The sequence below is a fragment of the Helianthus annuus genome, chromosome 3, assembly GCF_002127325.2.
Source record: "Helianthus annuus cultivar XRQ/B chromosome 3, HanXRQr2.0-SUNRISE, whole genome shotgun sequence".
Lineage (NCBI taxonomy): Eukaryota > Viridiplantae > Streptophyta > Magnoliopsida > Asterales > Asteraceae > Helianthus > Helianthus annuus.
The window spans coordinates 147,424,671-147,444,155 of record NC_035435.2 but is presented as its reverse complement, the minus strand read 5'-3'; the positions used below and the strand labels follow the sequence as shown (position 1 = coordinate 147,444,155).

The 19,485-nt window shown below is 41.0% G+C and overlaps 2 protein-coding genes across 2 annotated transcripts; one reads left to right on the top strand and one right to left on the bottom strand.

Moving 5' to 3' along the window:
* Positions 1 to 1,514: 1,514 nt before the first annotated feature.
* On the top strand, positions 1,515 to 6,554 carry LOC110929966 (trafficking protein particle complex subunit 2-like protein). Its single transcript, XM_022173164.2, has 6 exons — positions 1,515 to 1,632; positions 1,930 to 1,994; positions 2,088 to 2,184; positions 5,178 to 5,256; positions 5,404 to 5,485; positions 6,198 to 6,554. The coding sequence occupies exons 2-6, from the start codon at positions 1,962 to 1,964 to the stop codon at positions 6,336 to 6,338; spliced, it is 432 nt and encodes a 143-aa protein (XP_022028856.1). The 5' UTR covers positions 1,515 to 1,632; positions 1,930 to 1,961; the 3' UTR covers positions 6,339 to 6,554.
* A 121-nt stretch (positions 6,555 to 6,675) lies between these two features.
* Positions 6,676 to 19,241, bottom strand: LOC110932206 (probable GABA transporter 2). The gene is made up of 5 exons (XM_035987549.1): positions 18,573 to 19,241; positions 18,305 to 18,491; positions 17,766 to 17,896; positions 17,458 to 17,694; positions 6,676 to 7,153 (listed from the first exon to the last, which is right to left on the bottom strand). Exons 1-5 carry the CDS (start codon positions 18,750 to 18,752, stop codon positions 6,764 to 6,766), a joined length of 1,125 nt encoding a protein of 374 aa, XP_035843442.1. The 5' UTR covers positions 18,753 to 19,241; the 3' UTR covers positions 6,676 to 6,763.
* Between the last annotated feature and the right edge of the window lie 244 nt (positions 19,242 to 19,485).

Below are 19,485 nucleotides of genomic sequence, written 5' to 3'. Positions count from 1 at the left end.
TCACAAGTAGGAGACGCGGCAACTTCAGATGTTACCGCATGTAGCGATGCGGCTTGCACCGCATCCTATGCACTCAAGCAAGTGGTACTGACACCACAGTGCAAGTGGCACCAATGGCAGTTACCTGTCAGAGCTACGTAAGCAATGGACTGACGTGGCGTAACCTCCATAACCGACGAGCCTGACACACCTGAAAAGGTGCAGCACGTCGTCAGTCCATCCGTCATCATCCTCCTTCACTCCTCGGCTATAAATACCAACCCCAAACCAGGTTTGAGGTATCTCTTCACAACTCTCTCACTACTACTACTATCTTACTTTGCTTCCCAAGCAAACTACTGATTCTCACGCCGGAGAGTGGTAACAAGGAGCACCCCCCACCCCATCCTCCTTGTTACGAGTCACGGCTTGTTTCCTTGTGCAGGAGATCAACCACCGGTGATCCAGCCAGCGATCCTCGAGAGGAAGGGATTAACCCTTCTTGACGAGACCAGTGTGTTAACCCTGCCCGGTTAACCATTGTTTCATCATCACCGGAGACACCTCCAGAAGTGAAATGAAACAGGTTATGAATCTTTTAACACGGTAAAAGTTTTGAGAGACAAAAGGTTCATGGATGGGAGACAAGTCGAGTCAATTCTTGGTAAAATCTGTTAAACGTCTTATTACTTTGAAGATTAATGCAAGCAACCTTTAAATAATGGAATGGTGCAAATGGATCTCATTAAAATGCAATAATTTTGGTTGGAGAGTTGATACGGACTATCTCTCCACCTTATCGACTTTGAGTAAAAGGACTGTACATTTTGATTCGCAAATATGTGTGATGTGTGACAACGATTTGGAGACAACTGAACATCAATTCACTTCTTGTTACATCGCTTCGACTTTTTGGCATCATAATCTAGTGGTGTAATATCCCCCAAATCTTTGCTTTCTTGGTCAAATATTTGCTGGAATTACATAAAACATCAAGATCGTGGACACAAATAAGAAGGTGGTTCATGGCATAACTATACCCGGAACCGGTCATTCCTTATACCCAACCTGGTTATACCCTATATTTTTTAATACACGGTAGAATAGCCGAACTTTTAAAGTATATTTTTATGTTTAGTTAACAACTTTTATATTCAATTTTTAACAAGTACATATTATAAAACATATAATTTGTACTTGGGTGAATTTATGTTAGTGTAATATATTTTAATTATTTTTACAAATTACAAACCAAATTTAATATTTAAACAAATCTATTTTTGTGTAACATAATAAAAAAAAGCTATTTTTTTTAAGACAGGGTAATAATACCCGGTTATATCCGAACCCGATTATACCCTACCCGGATACATAGGGTATAGTTTTTCTCCTCAATACTCGTACCTGAACCGGTTTCTCTTAATATCCGATCATACCCAGAACCGGGTGCGTTGTACACCACTTAATCAATAGGTGGTTGGGCCTGGGCCCTGGAGATATGTTTGTATGATATTACAAAATTTGGGTCTTTAATAGTTCAGCCCAAATGAAGTTTCCAATAAACACCCAAATCAAATGAAGCCTGCTGGTTCTTGATCGACTCGCAAAGGACGGAGGGTGACCAAGGGGTTGTTGATTCTCGATCGAATTCAGGTTTGCTCACCATCCAATCCAAACTTTGATTTGTTCCGGTTTCGTTTGGATCTTGAAATTTTGATAGACTATTATTTCTAATTGTGTTCGCCCACATTGAATTCAGAAGTTGATTTTGACTTGATAATCATAAACACGACTTTGAATCTCAAGCATAATTATAAAATTCATTCCAACCATCACTATTTGAGTGGTGTTGTGGCTCAGCGAACCCCCCACCAGCTTGTGATAAATGGGTAATAAATAATACTAGTTGTATTTACACTCAAAAGTAAAATTGTTTTGCATATCTCACAGGAAGGAATCAATCGAAAGTGCAGATCGGGAAGATGATCGTCTGCATCGCAGTCGTTGGGCATCAGGTTTCTTCTTCTTCTGTCTGCCTGCTTGTTTGGTGTTTAATTAATTTCATGAATCTTGTGTGATTATTATTATTATTTAATTGGGGAGGACAGAATAATCCGCTGTACATTCAGAGCTTCACTGAAGCAGACGATGCGCTCAAGCTTCACCATATAGTTCATTGCTCTCTTGATGTTGTTGATGAAAGAGGTATCATCATCATCATCTAATGATTCTAATTACATGAAACAATTAGATTAAAAGATACATGAAACAATGGTATTCACTTACTTTTTTAAGAATTGTGTTTGTAGATCCTGTTGTCTTTATTATATCTTCAATCTAAAATACGATAACATTTTGGAAATGTATGTTGGGAGTTGTTCCTTCCTTCCTTCCTAGTTGACATATGTTTGTAGGAATCGGTGCAGGTGTCAAATGGTGTCTTCATCAATAATGTTAACCGTCTATTGCAGATGATTTATGTTGAGAGTAGTAAGTTATTACAGTAGTATTGAGTTCAAGCTATGGGTTTAAACAAACTTTCGTGATTCCAAATTTGGACAGCTATAAGTCAAACCGTGAGTTTTGATGTAATCATCATCATCATCATCGTACTCAGTAAATCCCACCAATAGCAAAGCAAAGGTAGGGTCTGAGGAGGGTAAGATGTAGACAGCCTTACCTCTACCCCGTAGGAATAGAGAGACTGCTTCCAGTGAGACCCCCGGCATAGTGAGTTTTGATGTAATGAAGTATGATAATTGATTTAGCTGGTTAAAACCATATCTTTCATGTTGAATAAAAAAGTAAAGCAAAAAACTTGACTCCGAGTAAAAGTCAAAACTTTTTTTTGTCTAAAACATCCAAATTTATAAAAGCATAGTCATAGCATAAAACCTGATAGTAGCTTTGTTTCAAGTATATGGAAGTGTTGTTATCATTCAAACAATCAAATCCTAATTGTTTTCAAATGTTTACAAAAATATGGATTTTTTTTTTGTTCGGTTTGATCAAAAATGAGTTTGTATAAGGGGTGGCAAAACTGACCCAAAGACACACTATTTGGGTAAGATATAAATCTTAGTGGGTCATAGTGGGTAAAACTGAAAATAGGAAAAAAATAGGAATGGGTCAAGAAGAGAATACCGACGGGTCAGGATGGGCACATGGTTTTCTCGCCTCTTATGAAATTTATCACCTGTTTAGTGTGTTCGACCTTTTTTGGCGGTGTTCTGAATCTAGATGATCGATTTGATGAACATATTTTAGCATAATATGTTTCTTATTGGCACTGGATAATCAAATTAGATGTCGTTTTACAATAGTGGCTCTTAATTGTATGTATCAGAGCTGTTTAATTTCACATTAGTATCGCTTTTCCCCAATCATGTTCTTGCTATCTGTGTCGTTTCGCTACTTGACGTTCTATTAAGGTTCTTGAGTTCAATTAAAGTTTGTTTGCTGTTTATTTATGTTCTTGAAGAATGCAAGCGGCTGATAGATACTCTTTGTGTTTTCTGCATCCGCTATGATCATTTTGATCCGAGTTAGGATTCTAACACAAATTTTAGTTTCTTTTAGGCTCTTCTGTAAACTAAGGTGTTCCTTTTGGGCAATAAATATTTTCTTTTTCCTGATATGTTACTGACAATTGAGATGTTTCTAGCAATTTATGTCATGTTTGATGCTGTTTTATGATACACGTGACTTAAATTATGCAATTGAAGGATTGCTCAACTGTGAACTTTTGTTAATCAGGTTGTCCTTTCAGTTCAAATTTTATGCAATTTTACATTATAATGCTTAGTGAAATTCAAGATTTTGAATAACGAGTGATAATTCATGTAGGACTCAAGTTTTAGCTTTGTTTTTAGAGTGTTCATTTGTACTTTAAAGTTGTTGGGTTGAGCTCAATTTCATGGAATTAGTTTAAGGATATGGTCATGTATAATTTTTAACCATGTAGGTTCGACACGTTTAGAAATGAGTAAAATGCACGGATAGTCCCTGTGGTTTTGCAAAATAACACCTATAGTCCCCAACTTTTTGAAATTACACCGGTGCTCCCTTTGGTTTGATAGTTTGTTACTCGGATAGTCCCTGGAGTGGATGTCCGTTAGTTTTCTCCGTTAAGTAGATGTAAAATGACAAAATTACCCTTCATCTTCTCCACTCTATAAAAACAAAACAACCCCACCCTAACCCCACCCACCCCCACCTTTCTCTCTGTTCCCCCCACCATTAACCACCAACCACCACCCACCTCCCACCTACAGCCCCTTGGTATCAAAAACTAGATACAAACAGAATATACGTATATACACACACAAAAAGAGAAATAAAAACTAATAACCTAATTAGACCAGCAAGGTTAATTTTTTCCTTTTTAAACAGAGAGGTTTCAAAATCAAGAAGCGTAGGTTTGGTTATTGCTGGAGCTGAAACTATACGAGCTCCGAGAGCAGATCCTTATCCGCCATTAGAGCGAGCTCGGAGGGTTTTCGAAGCACTTTTAGAGGAGAAAAGTCCGACGTTAAACCCTAGGGTTTTGGGAGCAGCCTTGAGAGAAGCGGTGGTGGTTGCGGAGGAGGTGGTAAGAGCTAAGGTGGAGAAGGTGGTTGTGGTTGTTGCTGCCGCCATTATGGTGGTGAAATGTGGTGGAAGAAGGGAAACAACGGAGCAGAGGTAGGTGGAGATATGTGTGTGTAGCCCTGGCTACTTATATACGACAGGGTGTAGTGATGTGTTGTTTGCACGGTTTGAATTTCAATCGGGTTCAGTGGAGTGGTAACCGGTTTTGTATTTATTTGTCCACCTACTAAGGTGGGTGGTGGTTGGTGGTTAATGGTGGGGGGAAACGGAGAGAAAGGTGGGTGGGTGGGTGGGGTTGGGTTGTTTTTATAGAGTGGAGAAGATCAAGGGTAATTTTGTTATTTCATATTCACTTAACGGAGAACAGTAGAACACTAACGGACATCCACTCCAGGGACTATCCGAGTAACAAACTGTCAAACCACAGAGAGCAGCGGTGTAATTTCCAAAAGTTGGGGACTATAGGTGTTATTTTGCAAAACCATAGGGACTATCCGTGCATTTTGCTCTTTAGAAATACCATTTTTAGGGGTTTTAGACATGTTTAGGCTTTTTTTTCATATATTTATATACTTAATGTTAATGAGATTCTCATGACTGTTTTGCAGTAAACAACCCAAAAAAATCCGGACCAATGCTGAATGAGACATTTCTTGGTCTTCTATATCCAACCGAAAATTACAAAGTGTGAGCGTATTTCACGTTTATATTAACATTATACATGTTTTTCTTTGTAGTCATTGGTCTCATTAACAAAATACAAACAGTGACACTATTTGTGAGCCATATCCACATGTATTGTTATTTAATTTAACTATGGTTAAATATTGGCAGGTATGGTTATTTAACTAACACAAAGGTGAAGTTTATCCTTGTCACAACAGACCTTGATGTCCGTGATGCTGATGTAAGAAATGTAAGTGCATAATGAATTCGCGAAGCTTCTTTGTTTCTGTTGTTTTATGCGCATGCTGACTAGAAGTAGCAAAATGGGCTGGGTAATGGGTCAAAATGAGATCTTTTTTGGTACCAGTCGAAACGGACACAGATGTATTTTTATAAATAATTTTTTACACATTTTTATGAATTTTTTTTGTGGTACTAGAAGAAGTCTTCAACTTCTTTCATTAAGGCAACCTAAATATTAAAACTACTTTATATGCTACCAAATGTGACCAATATAAATTATACCAAGTTCATACAAAAGTGTTGGAATATCATAAATGACAAAAAACACACTAGTTTTTTTTTTACATTTATGGTTGCGTTTTGGTAAATCAATACAAGGGTATTTTTGTCTTTGTTAATATTTATATGGCATTTTCTTCACTAAGCATGTTTTTGGCCTATGAAGTAGTTTCAATACATGAGTTGCCTTAATGAAAGAAGTTAAAGAGTATTTGGTGGTCACATACATTATCCCATTATATAATTATATGATTTTTTCGAATAAAATGACTTAGCGTTATATGCATTAAGTGTACACGTTGAGTTTTGACCCGTTTCCTTTATTGGTTACTCACTAGGTTGACCCATTAGGGACAAAACACAACCTGAATTGACCAGTATCGAATCGAGACCTAAGTTTACAACTTAAGTTTCACTTGAATAAGGAAATTTTGGTGTAGTTTTTCAGGAGGTTTCACTCTGCATATCTAGATGCTGTATCGAACCCATTTCATGTTCCTGGTAAAAAGATAACTTCCAAAACGTTTGCTGAACGGGTGACTAATATCGTCAAGTCAGTTAGCTTCCATACAACTGGATGAATTCACATTGTCAGATCTTTCTTTATTACCTTCCAGTCTGGGTAATACTTGTTTTATCAAGAACTTGTTCTGCGTTGTAATATGTTTTTTCCGTTCCTTATTTTATATTTAGGTGAGATCCAACTTTATTTTAGTCACCAACTTATTTTTGTTTGTAATCATAAAAAGCATATGTTGTTTTTTCTCTACATTTAATTAAACGGACAAACTTTTTTATTCGTGTTCGTTCGTTTATTAAATAAACAAACATAAACGAACTTCCAGCCGAACAAGTTCATGAACAGTTAATGAACGTTCGGTTCGTTTACAGGTCTACTTAACTTTGAAGCATACAAGTAGACTTGAAAAGCATTTTGTTATAAGAGTTTTACAACATTTAACTACCTATGTACTTCCAAAAAGTGGAGTTTAGCTTTTCTTCAAGTTCAGTCAACCACATCATCACTAAACAGTTTGAATTTACTAGCATCAAGAACCAACTGTCTTATAGAAGAAAACGAACCCAACAAGCAAACGCCGGTAAAAACCACCATAATAAACATATTTATCCAGTAAGTGAATGAAGATCTCGCTGGCTTGTAAGTCATGTTGTATAAAAGCATCGGAAGGATGAAGTCCAATGGAATGAAACCCAGGGCTCCAACTACACCACTAATGTCCCCGAAAAATGGCAGCATCGCCGCGAAAAACCCACAAAATATCATGTAGAGTGACCGCAAAACTATTCTCGGGATTAGGTTTCGTTTTGAGAACATCCCTTGATTCACATCTGCGGATTTCGTTTCCATAATCTCATAAGCTACTTGAGAATAAACCTGTTCCAATGCTGATTTTGGTTATACATCAAATATTAATAAAAATCATATCATAGCTTTTAAAACATACACCGACCTATCAATCCTAAACATAGGAGTATCACCAATGGATAAATCCGTTGGTAATTACTGACGGACACCAGAGAACAAGAAAAAAATTAATAAGGTAAATTAAATAACACGGTCAGTAATCCATCAGTAATTATTGAAAAATTACTGATATAACCTTTGTCCATGGTCAAACCGACACTTACGAATGGTGACTCAGTGTAGATGAGTATGGATTTCTGTCATTTTTGGAGGGATAAGTTTACCGAGGAGTGGTATGTCGATCATTCGTGTCACACCCCCAAAATCCACCTGCGGATAACACCCGCTTCGGGGGCGTGACTGACCAGGATCCAGCCACCAATTATACCGAATACTTAAGTTGATAACAAAAGTAATACTTACTATTCATGAGCTTAGCAAATATTAAGTTCAGAGTTTAAAGTTTTGGTTCAAAACAGTACTAAGTAGCGGAAGCATAAGTAAGGTAGTTTAAAACAAACACCCAACACAAGGGTGAACAGACACTACACGTTCCCAAGCTGCAAGCTCCATCGTCACTGGTTACCTGCAAAGCATGCAGTAAGGGGTCAACAATAATGCCGAGTGAGTTCACTAGTTGTCCAGTTTTAATTACCAAAAACTTTGTTTCACCGGTTAATTTATCCGTTTATACATGCCCTGGGGAGCTACCCCAAAAGTTAGCGACTAAACTGGTTTTCCAATACCGAACACTAGGTAACCGTTGCGTATCCGCAGGATGCCCCGATGTCAATGTTCTATCATCATTGACGGATTTCTGAGTACATTAGTTCACGACCGTCCCAAACCAGGGCACGGTGTGAGGCTGGTAAACACCTAAATAGCGCTATCAACTAATAACCCGTTCGCCTAACCCGGCGACTAATCGGTATTTGTAGTAGGGACTTGAGTGATAGAGTTTCGTTTAGTGCCGTTAGTTGCAATCCGTATAAACAGTAATTAACCAAAAAGGTTTCCCAATACCAGGGAAGGAAAAGTAAGTTGTGTTCCCAGTAACTAGGGAAGGTATGAAAATGGTATCCCCTTTTACCAGGGGATAGGGTTGTTTAAGTCTCGTGTCCCAAACCACCGGGACGCATGCTTTTAAGTTGTGAACTCACTTTGGGTTGCTCGGTAGGTTTAGGTTACTTGTCAATCACGTTGGTCACCACGTCCTAACATGGTTACCGGCATGGGTCAGGTTCGGTGTACAAGCATTCACGTAAAAGCACATATAGGCACGTAACATACATACAGGTAAACAGTCATTGGGTTATTGGGCCGGCCTAAACAATTAAACAGTCAACAGCAACACATAGTCCATTTAACAGATAGTCCAAGTTAACACAGAATGGCCCAATAACCAAAATGGACAGCCCACTCGCAACCAGCTGGTCTCGAGTCGCAACCAGGTGGTCTCGGCTTGTCATGCTGTGGTTGCGAGTCGCAACCGTGGTCTCGAGTTGTCACGTTTTGGTTGCGAGTCGCAACGGCGTTCTCGAGTCGCAATCTCGTGGTTTCGACTTGTCATGTTATGGTTGCGAGTCGCAACTGCGTGGTCTCGAGTCGGAAAGCCGTGGTTGCGAGTCGGAAACTGTCATTTTCATGTACACGTGATGATGCAGATGCATCAGTCCATTTTGTACCAAGAATTCAGGCCCAAATCCGGAAATAACCAATAAGATTTCTACAAACACTTTTCCTCATTTGACCATTAAACCATATAGATCAAACTTTGCCATTTTAAATCTTCAAACCCTCTTCAACTAGTTCATCAAGTGTTCATAGTTTCTAGGGTTTTTATGTCTAACATAACCATACATTAATGAACCGAAATCACATGTTTACAACAAGATTATCATGGCAAGAACAAAGAACATACAATATATATAGCCAAAATCTTATGTTTAGTATCATCATCCTTGCAAGAAATAAAGAAGCATAGTTTGAACACTTTTTAACTATCATTTTCTAGCCATTATAACATGTCACAAGTATTCTCACATAAATGGTTTTCACACATAGTTTACTTCACAAATCACCCTAGAATCATGCATAATGTTTCTAACCAAGCATTTTCTACTTCATATACACAACATAAGTCCTATGCACATAATGATGACTAACCGGTTGAGAAAGGAGAAGAATGAGCCGAAAATAAAGGAAGAAGCCGAGGAGATGAAGTGTCCGAGTTTCTTGTCCGGGATCCAAGCTTGAACCGAGAAGAGAAGGAGAGATGGTTTGTTGTTTGAGGGTTTTTCTTAGTTGAGAGAAAATAGGAGGAGTGTGTGTTGGTGTGTTGTGTAAAATGAAAGGAGTGAAGGAAAGTGGGGGATTATATACCAAGTGTCAACAAGACTAAGGGGGTTTCGGGTTGGGCTTGGGGTTTCGGCCCAAACCGGTTTCGGCTCAACGGCCCACTCGAGACCGAGTGGCCCACTCGCAACCGCCCGGTTGCGAGTCATGGTCTCGGGTCGTGGTTTCGGCTCTTATATAAATATATATATAATACACATACACAACACATATCAAGTAAAAATCACGTTTCCAATTAATAATAATCATATATGCACAACATATTACAAGGTGTTCGTACGGAAAAACCTAGAGTGTCACATTATCCCCAAGTTTTAAGAACTTTCGTCCCGAAAGTTGAAGCAGCCACTGCCAAGCTAGCGTGTTTCAACGGGGTGTCACATCATCCCCCCGTTAGTTTGGAATTTCGTCCCGAAATTCGGTTGTAGCTTCAGTGCTGGGGTTTTCGTTTGGGAACAACTGGGGATACTTGGACTTCATCTGGTCCTCCCGCTCCCAGGTAAACTCTGGGCCGCGCCGTGAGTTCCAACGAACTCGCACAAGGGGTATCTGGCTACGTTTGAGGGTTTTGATTTCTCGATCCGTGATCTCAATCGGTTCCTCAGTAAAGTGTAGCTGTTCATCAATCGTTAGTTCCTTAAAAGGAATTACAAGTGTTTCATCCGACAAACACTTCTTCAGGTTAGATACGTGAAAAACGTTGTGCACAGCACTCAGCTCTGCAGGCAGGTTTAATCTATAAGCAACCTTACCGATCTTCTCGGTAATTTCGAATGGTCCAACATACCGTGGATTCAGCTTGCCCCGTTTACCGAAACGGACCACACCCTTCCAGGGTGAGACTTTAAGTAGAACCCGGTCCCCGACCTGGAATTCTAACGGTTTTCTACGCTTGTCAGCATAGCTTTTCTGACGGTCACGAGCTGCCGCCATGCGTTGTCTGATCTGGGAAATCTTTTCTGTTGTGCCTACCACTAGTTCTGGGCCTGTGAGCTGACTGTCACCTATTTCCGCCCAGCAAAGAGGTGATCGGCATTTACGACCGTACAATGCCTCAAAAGGTGCCGCCTGAATGCTAGTGTGGTAGCTGTTGTTGTAGGAGAATTCCACCAACGGTAGATGCTTCTCCCAGTTCTTGCCAAAATCGATCACACATGCTCTAAGCATGTCTTCCAGGGTTTGGATGGTGCGTTCAGACTGCCCATCCGTTTGCGGGTGATAAGCGGTGCTCATGTCCAAACGTGAGCCAAAGGATTTGTGCATAGCTTGCCACAACTCGGAAGTAAAACGAGCGTCTCGGTCGGAAATAATAGAAGTTGGCACCCCGTGCCTGGAGACTACTTCCTTTAAATAGATTTCTGCCAAGGTAGAAAACTTGTCTGTTTCCTTAATGGCCAGAAAGTGTGCAGACTTAGTCAAACGATCTACTATCACCCAGATAGTATCATTCCCGCGTTGAGATCTAGGTAACCCTGTAACAAAATCCATGGAAATTTGCTCCCATTTCCATTTTGGGATTTCCGGCTGCTGGAGTAGGCCTGCTGGTTTCTGATACTCGATCTTGACTCTTGCGCAGGTCAAACATTTGCCAACATAGGCTGCTATGTGGGCTTTCATGCCAGGCCACCAGTAAGTGGTTCTTAAGTCGTGGTACATCTTATCTGCACCAGGATGTACTGAATAACGGGACTTATGAGCTTCGTCCATCACAAGCTCTCGTAGATCTCCGTAAAGTGGGACCCAAATGCGCCCTGCCACATAGTAGGCGCCGTCCTCTTTCTGTTTTAGTTGCTGTCTCGATCCTCGCAGGGACTCAGCCCTGATGTTTTCCGGTTTCAAAGCTTCAACCTGAGCGTTTCTGATCTGGGTAGGGAGACTAGACTGGATGGTAAGTTGTAATGCTCGCACGCGCTTTGGTATAGTGTCCTTTCGGCTGAGGGCGTCTGCCACGACATTGGCCTTGCCCGGATGATACTTGATGGCGCATTCATAATCATTCAGAAGTTCGACCCATCGGCGTTGTCGCATGTTTAATTCCTTCTGCTTGAAGATATGCTCGAGACTCCTGTGATCGGTGTAAATGGTGCACTTGGTACCGTACAGGTAATGTCTCCATATCTTAAGTGCAAATATCACTGCTCCCAGTTCCAAGTCGTGTGTTGTGTAGTTCCTTTCATGTGTCTTAAGTTGTCGAGAGGCGTAAGCAATAACTTTCTCGCGTTGCATCAACACACAACCGAGCCCATGAATAGACGCATCGCAGAAAACCACAAAGTCGTCCGTTCCTTCAGGTAACGATAGAATAGGAGCGCTGCAGAGGTTATCCTTTAGTTTCTGAAACGCGGTTTCCTGGGCTTCACCCCACTTATAAACCATACCCTTCTGGGTAAGAGCCGTGAGAGGCCGAGCGATCTTGGAGAATCCCATGATAAATCTTCGATAGTATCCCGCCAGTCCCAAGAATTGGCGGACTTCAGTCGGAGTCTTAGGGGTAGGCCAATTCTTTATAGAGTCGATCTTTGCAGGGTCGACGTGGATTCCATCCTTGTTAACCACGTGCCCAAGGAAATGGACTTCTCGAAGCCAGAAGTCGCATTTCGAGAACTTGGCATACAGTTGCTCATTGCGAAGGAGTTCGAGGATAAGGCGTAGGTGCTGTTCATGCTCTTCCTGACTTTTCGAGTAGATCAGGATGTCGTCTATAAACACGATCACGAACTTGTCGAGGTAGGGTTTGCACACTCTGTTCATGAGATCCATGAACACTGCAGGGGCGTTGGTCATTCCGAAGGGCATAACGAGGAATTCATAATGACCATAACGAGTTCTGAATGCAGTCTTGGAAATATCTTCGTTACGGACCCTTAACTGATGGTAGCCTGATCGCAGGTCAATCTTAGAGTAGTAGCTCGATCCTTGCAGTTGGTCAAACAAATCGTCGATTCGCGGGAGAGGGTAACGATTCTTGATGGTAACCTTGTTCAACTCACGATAGTCAATACACATTCGGAACGTGCCATCCTTCTTCTTAACAAAGAGTACCGGTGCTCCCCAGGGTGATGAACTAGGGCGGATAAATCCTTTATCCAAAAGTTCCTGTAGTTGAGTAGAGAGTTCCTTCAATTCTGCGGGAGCTAGACGGTAAGGCGCACGAGCTATAGGCGCTGCTCCGGGAGCTAGCTCGATTTGGAATTCGACCTGACGATGAGGAGGGAGTCCAGGTAATTCCTCAGGAAATACCTCGGGGTAGTCACGCACTACTGGAAAGTCTTCAATCCTCTTTTCCTTTTCCTGCGTGTTGGTGACGAGTGCTAAGATAGCGGTGTGCCCTTTTCGTAGACACTTCTGGGCTTTCAAGAACGAGATAACGCCGGAGATTTCTCCACTTTTGCCACCTTGTACAATGAGGGGTTTGCCAGAACGGCGAGGAATACGAACTGCTTTCTCTTGACAGAGGATCTCAGCGCGATGCTTGGATAACCAATCCATACCAATAACGACGTCGAAGCTTCCAAGAGTAACAGGGAAAAGATCGATAGTAAATGTCTGACCAGACAACTCTAGTTTGCAGCCTTTGACAACATGTGAGGCTTCGATGTTTCTTCCATTGGCTAACTCGACGGTATGAGGAGAACTTAGTAACGAAAGCGGACGCTTAAGCTTCTTACTAATACGTAGGGATACATAACTAGCATCGGCACCGGAATCAAATAACACAGAAACATAACGATCAACGAGTAGGAACTTACCCGCCACGACATTGGGGTCATTCCTTGCTTCACCAGCTCCAATCACGAAAGCCCTTCCTCTAGCACCATTCCCAGCATTGTTGTTCTGGTTGTTGTTCCCAGCTCCCTGATTATTGTTGCGATTCTGATTCAGTTCAGGGCAATCCTTCTTAAAGTGCCCCTCAGCTCCACACTTAAAACATGCCCGGTTGTTTCCCTGCTGCTGTTGATGTTGGGGTTGCTGCTGGTTCTGTCTAGCTGGGAACTGACTTCTACAATCCTTGGCCTCATGCCCCATTTTGTTACATCGCTGACACTGGCCCTTCACACACTGCCCGCTGTGATGTCGATTGCACTTGTTGCACTTGGGGTGGTTTCCACGATAGCCACCCTGTTGTTGAGCGCCCTTGTTGTTTTCGGTTTTCCTTTGCTGTGCTGGGGCCTGAGTGGAGTTAGCATCCTTGCTTTGACTTCCTTCCCACTTACGCTTGCTGTCACTAGAAGTTCCAACCGTAGCACCGATCCTTTTGGGCAACCTGCCCTCCTCTACGGCCTGATCAGTGAGTTTGTGAGCAAGTCGAACAATCGGCTGAATGGTAGTGTGGTTGGCTGAAGTTACATGGCTTCTAATCTCTGGAGCCAAACCTTTGATATACAGTTCGATCCTTCGGTACATTGGTCGTGACATGTTTGGGCAAAGAGCAGCATAGTCGTTAGACAGCTTGGTGTAGGTTTCAATCTCTGACCCAACCATTTTGAGCTCATAGTACTCATTCTCAAGCTTGTGGATGTCATCCCGGTGACAGTATTCATCCTTAATCATATCCTTGAAATCCTCCCATGCAGTTGCATTAGCAGTTTCCAAACCAAACATCTGAATCTGCGCCTTCCACCAAGAAAGCGCGCTTCCTTCAAGCGTAGCAGTTGCAAATTTCACCCAATTCGCAGGGGGACACTCGCAAACAGCAAAAACAGCTTCGATTTTCTCAATCCAGTGCAGAAGTCCTATGGCACCTTCTGTGCCGTTGAAAGGGAGAGGCTTGCAATCCATGAAAGTTTTGAAAGTACACACTGGTGGTTGCGCAGGTGCATGCTGACCTGTTCGTGAGAAGCGAAGCGTATAGGTTTAGAGGCGAAAAGTCGATGTGGCGGTAGGATCTAAACATCCTAGAACAACGAGCTTACCTATAGGGTGAGCTGCAAAAGCCGCAGCCACTGTGTTGAGCAGGTTAGTGAACTGAGCCTGCGTCATGTTAATGTTTCCTCTTCCGCGTCCACTCATTGTCTTCATAACCAGAAAACACAGTATGAGTGTGATGTCGTAGTGTAGCGAGAATGAGATAGAAGAGAGAGGTGTATCTATCTAGTTTAGGCACACTAGTACGTATATCATAACAGGAAACATAAAGCAAACAACAAGTAAACACTGGTCCGAGCTATGAGGTCAAAAGTGTCGAGCCTTGCACTTGGAGTGTAGTGTCGTCGCGAGTCACGGGTTATAGTCTGGTTTTCTCCAAAAAGATTTTCCCCTTTTTAAAACCAAGTTCACTATAACCAATGGCTCTGATACCAATCTGTCACACCCCCAAAATCCACCTGCGGATAACACCCGCTTCGGGGGCGTGACTGACCAGGATCCAGCCACCAATTATACCGAATACTTAAGTTGATAACAAAAGTAATACTTACTATTCATGAGCTTAGCAAATATTAAGTTCAGAGTTTAAAGTTTTGGTTCAAAACAGTACTAAGTAGCGGAAGCATAAGTAAGGTAGTTTAAAACAAAGTTCATGATTCAAAATAAGGTAACACCCAACACAAGGGTGAACAGACACTACACGTTCCCAAGCTGCAAGCTCCATCGTCACTGGTTACCTGCAAAGCATGCAGTAAGGGGTCAACAATAATGCCGAGTGAGTTCACTAGTTGTCCAGTTTTAATTACCAAAAACTTTGTTTCACCGGTTAATTTATCCGTTTATACATGCCCTGGGGAGCTACCCCAAAAGTTAGCGACTAAACTGGTTTTCCAATACCGAACACTAGGTAACCGTTGCGTATCCGCAGGATGCCCCGATGTCAATGTTCTATCATCATTGACGGATTTCTGAGTACATTAGTTCACGACCGTCCCAAACCAGGGCACGGTGTGAGGCTGGTAAACACCTAAATAGCGCTATCAACTAATAACCCGTTCGCCTAACCCGGCGACTAATCGGTATTTGTAGTAGGGACTTGAGTGATAGAGTTTCGTTTAGTGCCGTTAGTTGCAATCCGTATAAACAGTAATTAACCAAAAAGGTTTCCCAATACCAGGGAAGGAAAAGTAAGTTGTGTTCCCAGTAACTAGGGAAGGTATGAAAATGGTATCCCCTTTTACCAGGGGATAGGGTTGTTTAAGTCTCGTGTCCCAAACCACCGGGACGCATGCTTTTAAGTTGTGAACTCACCTTGGGTTGCTCGGTAGGTTTAGGTTACTTGTCAATCACGTTGGTCACCACGTCCTAACATGGTTACCGGCATGGGTCAGGTTCGGTGTACAAGCATTCACGTAAAAGCACATATAGGCACGTAACATACATACAGGTAAACAGTCATTGGGTTATTGGGCCGGCCTAAACAATTAAACAGTCAACAGCAACACATAGTCCATTTAACAGATAGTCCAAGTTAACACAGAATGGCCCAATAACCAAAATGGACAGCCCACTCGCAACCAGCTGGTCTCGAGTCGCAACCAGGTGGTCTCGGCTTGTCATGCTGTGGTTGCGAGTCGCAACCGTGGTCTCGAGTTGTCACGTTTTGGTTGCGAGTCGCAACGGCGTTCTCGAGTCGCAATCTCGTGGTTTCGACTTTTCATGTTATGGTTGCGAGTCGCAACTGCGTGGTCTCGAGTCGGAAAGCCGTGGTTGCGAGTCGGAAACTGTCATTTTCATGTACACGTGATGATGCAGATGCATCAGTCCATTTTGTACCAAGAATTCAGGCCCAAATCCGGAAATAACCAATAAGATTTCTACAAACACTTTTCCTCATTTGACCATTAAACCATATAGATCAAACTTTGCCATTTTAAATCTTCAAACCCTCTTCAACTAGTTCATCAAGTGTTCATAGTTTCTAGGGTTTTTATGTCTAACATAACCATACATTAATGAACCGAAATCACATGTTTACAACAAGATTATCATGGCAAGAACAAAGAACATACAATATATATAGCCAAAATCTTATGTTTAGTATCATCATCCTTGCAAGAAATAAAGAAGCATAGTTTGAACACTTTTTAACTATCATTTTCTAGCCATTATAACATGTCACAAGTATTCTCACATAAATGGTTTTCACACATAGTTTACTTCACAAATCACCCTAGAATCATGCATAATGTTTCTAACCAAGCATTTTCTACTTCATATACACAACATAAGTCCTATGCACATAATGATGACTAACCGGTTGAGAAAGGAGAAGAATGAGCCGAAAATAAAGGAAGAAGCCGAGGAGATGAAGTGTCCGAGTTTCTTGTCCGGGATCCAAGCTTGAACCGAGAAGAGAAGGAGAGATGGTTTGTTGTTTGAGGGTTTTTCTTAGTTGAGAGAAAATAGGAGGAGTGTGTGTTGGTGTGTTGTGTAAAATGAAAGGAGTGAAGGAAAGTGGGGGATTATATACCAAGTGTCAACAAGACTAAGGGGGTTTCGGGTTGGGCTTGGGGTTTCGGCCCAAACCGGTTTCGGCTCAACGGCCCACTCGAGACCGAGTGGCCCACTCGCAACCGCCCGGTTGCGAGTCATGGTCTCGGGTCGTGGTTTCGGCTCTTATATAAATATATATATAATACACATACACAACACATATCAAGTAAAAATCACGTTTCCAATTAATAATAATCATATATGCACAACATATTACAAGGTGTTCGTACGGAAAAACCTAGAGTGTCACAATTCGTCGGTCAGAAATTTTGAGAATAAAATTTTTGATTGGATCCTTGATGGGCTTTTCAGTCTTTTGTCGGTGTGGTTCCACTATCGGCGGTGGGCCCCGTTAAGGCCCAACAGTGTAAAAGAATCAAAGACCCAATATTTGCATACATGAATCAAGGCCCAATATTAGAATAATTATCTTTTTTATTTTTATTTTGGAAAAATTGTATGTTGTCAAAATGGTAAGAAAAGGGAAGTAATCATACAAGTCCAATAGCAAAGAGTTGAAGAAGAATGAACACAACACCAAGTCCAAGAAGCCATGTGGGGGCTAAGGCAGGTCCCTCATCAGGCATGAGGTCTGTAAGAATGTTTGAGGAAGCTTTATTGCCAAACACATAGTAACCAGAAATAGCAGCAGAGTAGAATGTAACGAAAATCACAGCGTAACACATCATAAGTCCTTTAAACATCTTCCCTGTTACCGGTGGAGCCAACGTAGCCTGTATAATTTCTTGTGTAAAATAAAACTACATATAATGTTGAAATTGTAGAGTTCAATGAAGTTCATTACTTGTATCTCAGGCACAATCCCGTTTCCAAATATGGCAGCGATTATAGAGATCGAGGTGAAGGCACTCATAACCACTGAAAACTTGGAAGATTGTAATGAATAATCTCTTGAAGGTGCATTTTTCGATATCCCTACAAATCAGCTCAACATAATTAGAGGTGCCAGTATACTCATAAACAAGTTGACAACTTATGTTTTATATGTAACGAGTTGATAACTTCTATTTTATATGTAACAAGTGAGTGTAACAAGTGAATCACTTGTTACATATAAAACAGAAGCTGTCAACTTATGAGTATACTGGCACACAGGTACCCTTAGAGATTTGATGTTGGAAAATACTAGCATGAAGTCCTTAAAGTACACTTTTCATGCATATTAAAATAATAAAAAAGAAACATTGATATCATAGCTCGCACACAAAATATTTAAAAAATTGATAAGTGTTTTGTGTCAACTCAATCTAATCAGTTACAATCATAAGGTATCCATTTTGACCGTTACACAACTTGCTCATTTAAACACGCGATAAATAGTACCTGCATGGAGGCAAGCGACAACCATAACGAATGTATAGGCTAAGCTCAACAATAGTGAAGCTAAGTTGACATGTCTAAGAGAGTGAAAACTCGGCAACTGAGAAAGAACCATCATCACCACTGTCACCATTGCTATGAATTCCCAGAGATGAAGGGGTCCGTCGGGGAAAATACTCCAATACATTATCTAAATAACAAAGAAAGTATTAAAGAAACAACAAAAATATGTTGTTGAGTAAAATATTAAATGCTTATATGGTGTATATACCTGTTGTAATAAATTCTCACGCTTCCAAGATGCAATAGACATCGCACGCTTCCAAGATGCAAATCCAGATCCATCAAAAATTTTTGAGACTAACATCATACCTGGATGATCCGAAGGATGAAGGTATAAAGGATTCGAAGCATCAATTGTGTTATTACTTAGATTCGATTGAGATGACATGATTATTGAACAAATTTGTGAAATGAAATGAAGAACAGAAGAAAGAAACAAGCAGATGAGATTCAATTGATTGAAGAATGAATTTCAGAGATGATCGAGAGCATTGTGCTCTGATACCATGTTGTAATTTGGGGAAAATTCATTCAATTGAAAGTGTACTGTACAAGTTTTGACCTAGCTATATATATATACATGATAAAGTTAATCTAACAAACTTAACAAACAATTAACAACTAAACAAAGAGCTGAGCTGGAATGCCACACAAGCACAACTGCCACATTTACGTATATAAAGTCAACAATACCTGAAGGCATTCCCCAGCAAGCAAAATAGATCCTATGCTTATGCCAGTGTTAATGGCAGTTTGAATAAAAATTACAAAGTAGTATATCCAGCCAGCCCCTACAAAAACAAGTCAACAATGTATATAAAATCCCTTGGTCCAGAATAAGCACTAAATAGGGATATATGATATTTATAATTAGCTTTTGGTATATAAGATACTAGGGGGTGTTTGTTTTTTCAAAAAAACCTCTTCTGACCTCTTATGTCTGCGCCGCGCAGACCACGCGCAGACGTTTAGCTCTGCAGAGCGTTTGTTTTTTAGAAGACATTTCATTAAAAAATGTCTTCAAACCTCTGTGCGTCCTTTTGCAGATGTTTGCAGATGTGGTCCGCAGACTGCAGACCTTTTGCATCTGAAAAAACAAACACCACCTAGGTTTGAATCCC

What these genes read in the sequence shown, in the direction of transcription:
- LOC110932206 (XM_035987549.1), bottom strand. Translation starts at nt 18,752, where the DNA reads ATGTCATCTCAATCGAATCTAAGTAATAACACAATTGATGCTTCGAAT. An exon ending in GTGAGAATTTATTACAACAG is followed by an intron (nt 18,492 to 18,572) that starts GTATATACACCA and finishes TTTGTTATTTAG; the next exon opens with ATAATGTATTGGAGTATTTT. An exon ending in GGATTGTGCCTGAGATACAA is followed by an intron (nt 17,695 to 17,765) that starts GTAATGAACTTC and finishes GAAATTATACAG; the next exon opens with GCTACGTTGGCTCCACCGGT.
- LOC110929966 (XM_022173164.2), top strand. Translation starts at nt 1,962, where the DNA reads ATGATCGTCTGCATCGCAGTCGTTGGGCATCAG. An exon ending in CCAACCGAAAATTACAAAGT is followed by an intron (nt 5,257 to 5,403) that starts GTGAGCGTATTT and finishes AAATATTGGCAG; the next exon opens with GTATGGTTATTTAACTAACA. An exon ending in GTGATGCTGATGTAAGAAAT is followed by an intron (nt 5,486 to 6,197) that starts GTAAGTGCATAA and finishes ATTTTGGTGTAG; the next exon opens with TTTTTCAGGAGGTTTCACTC.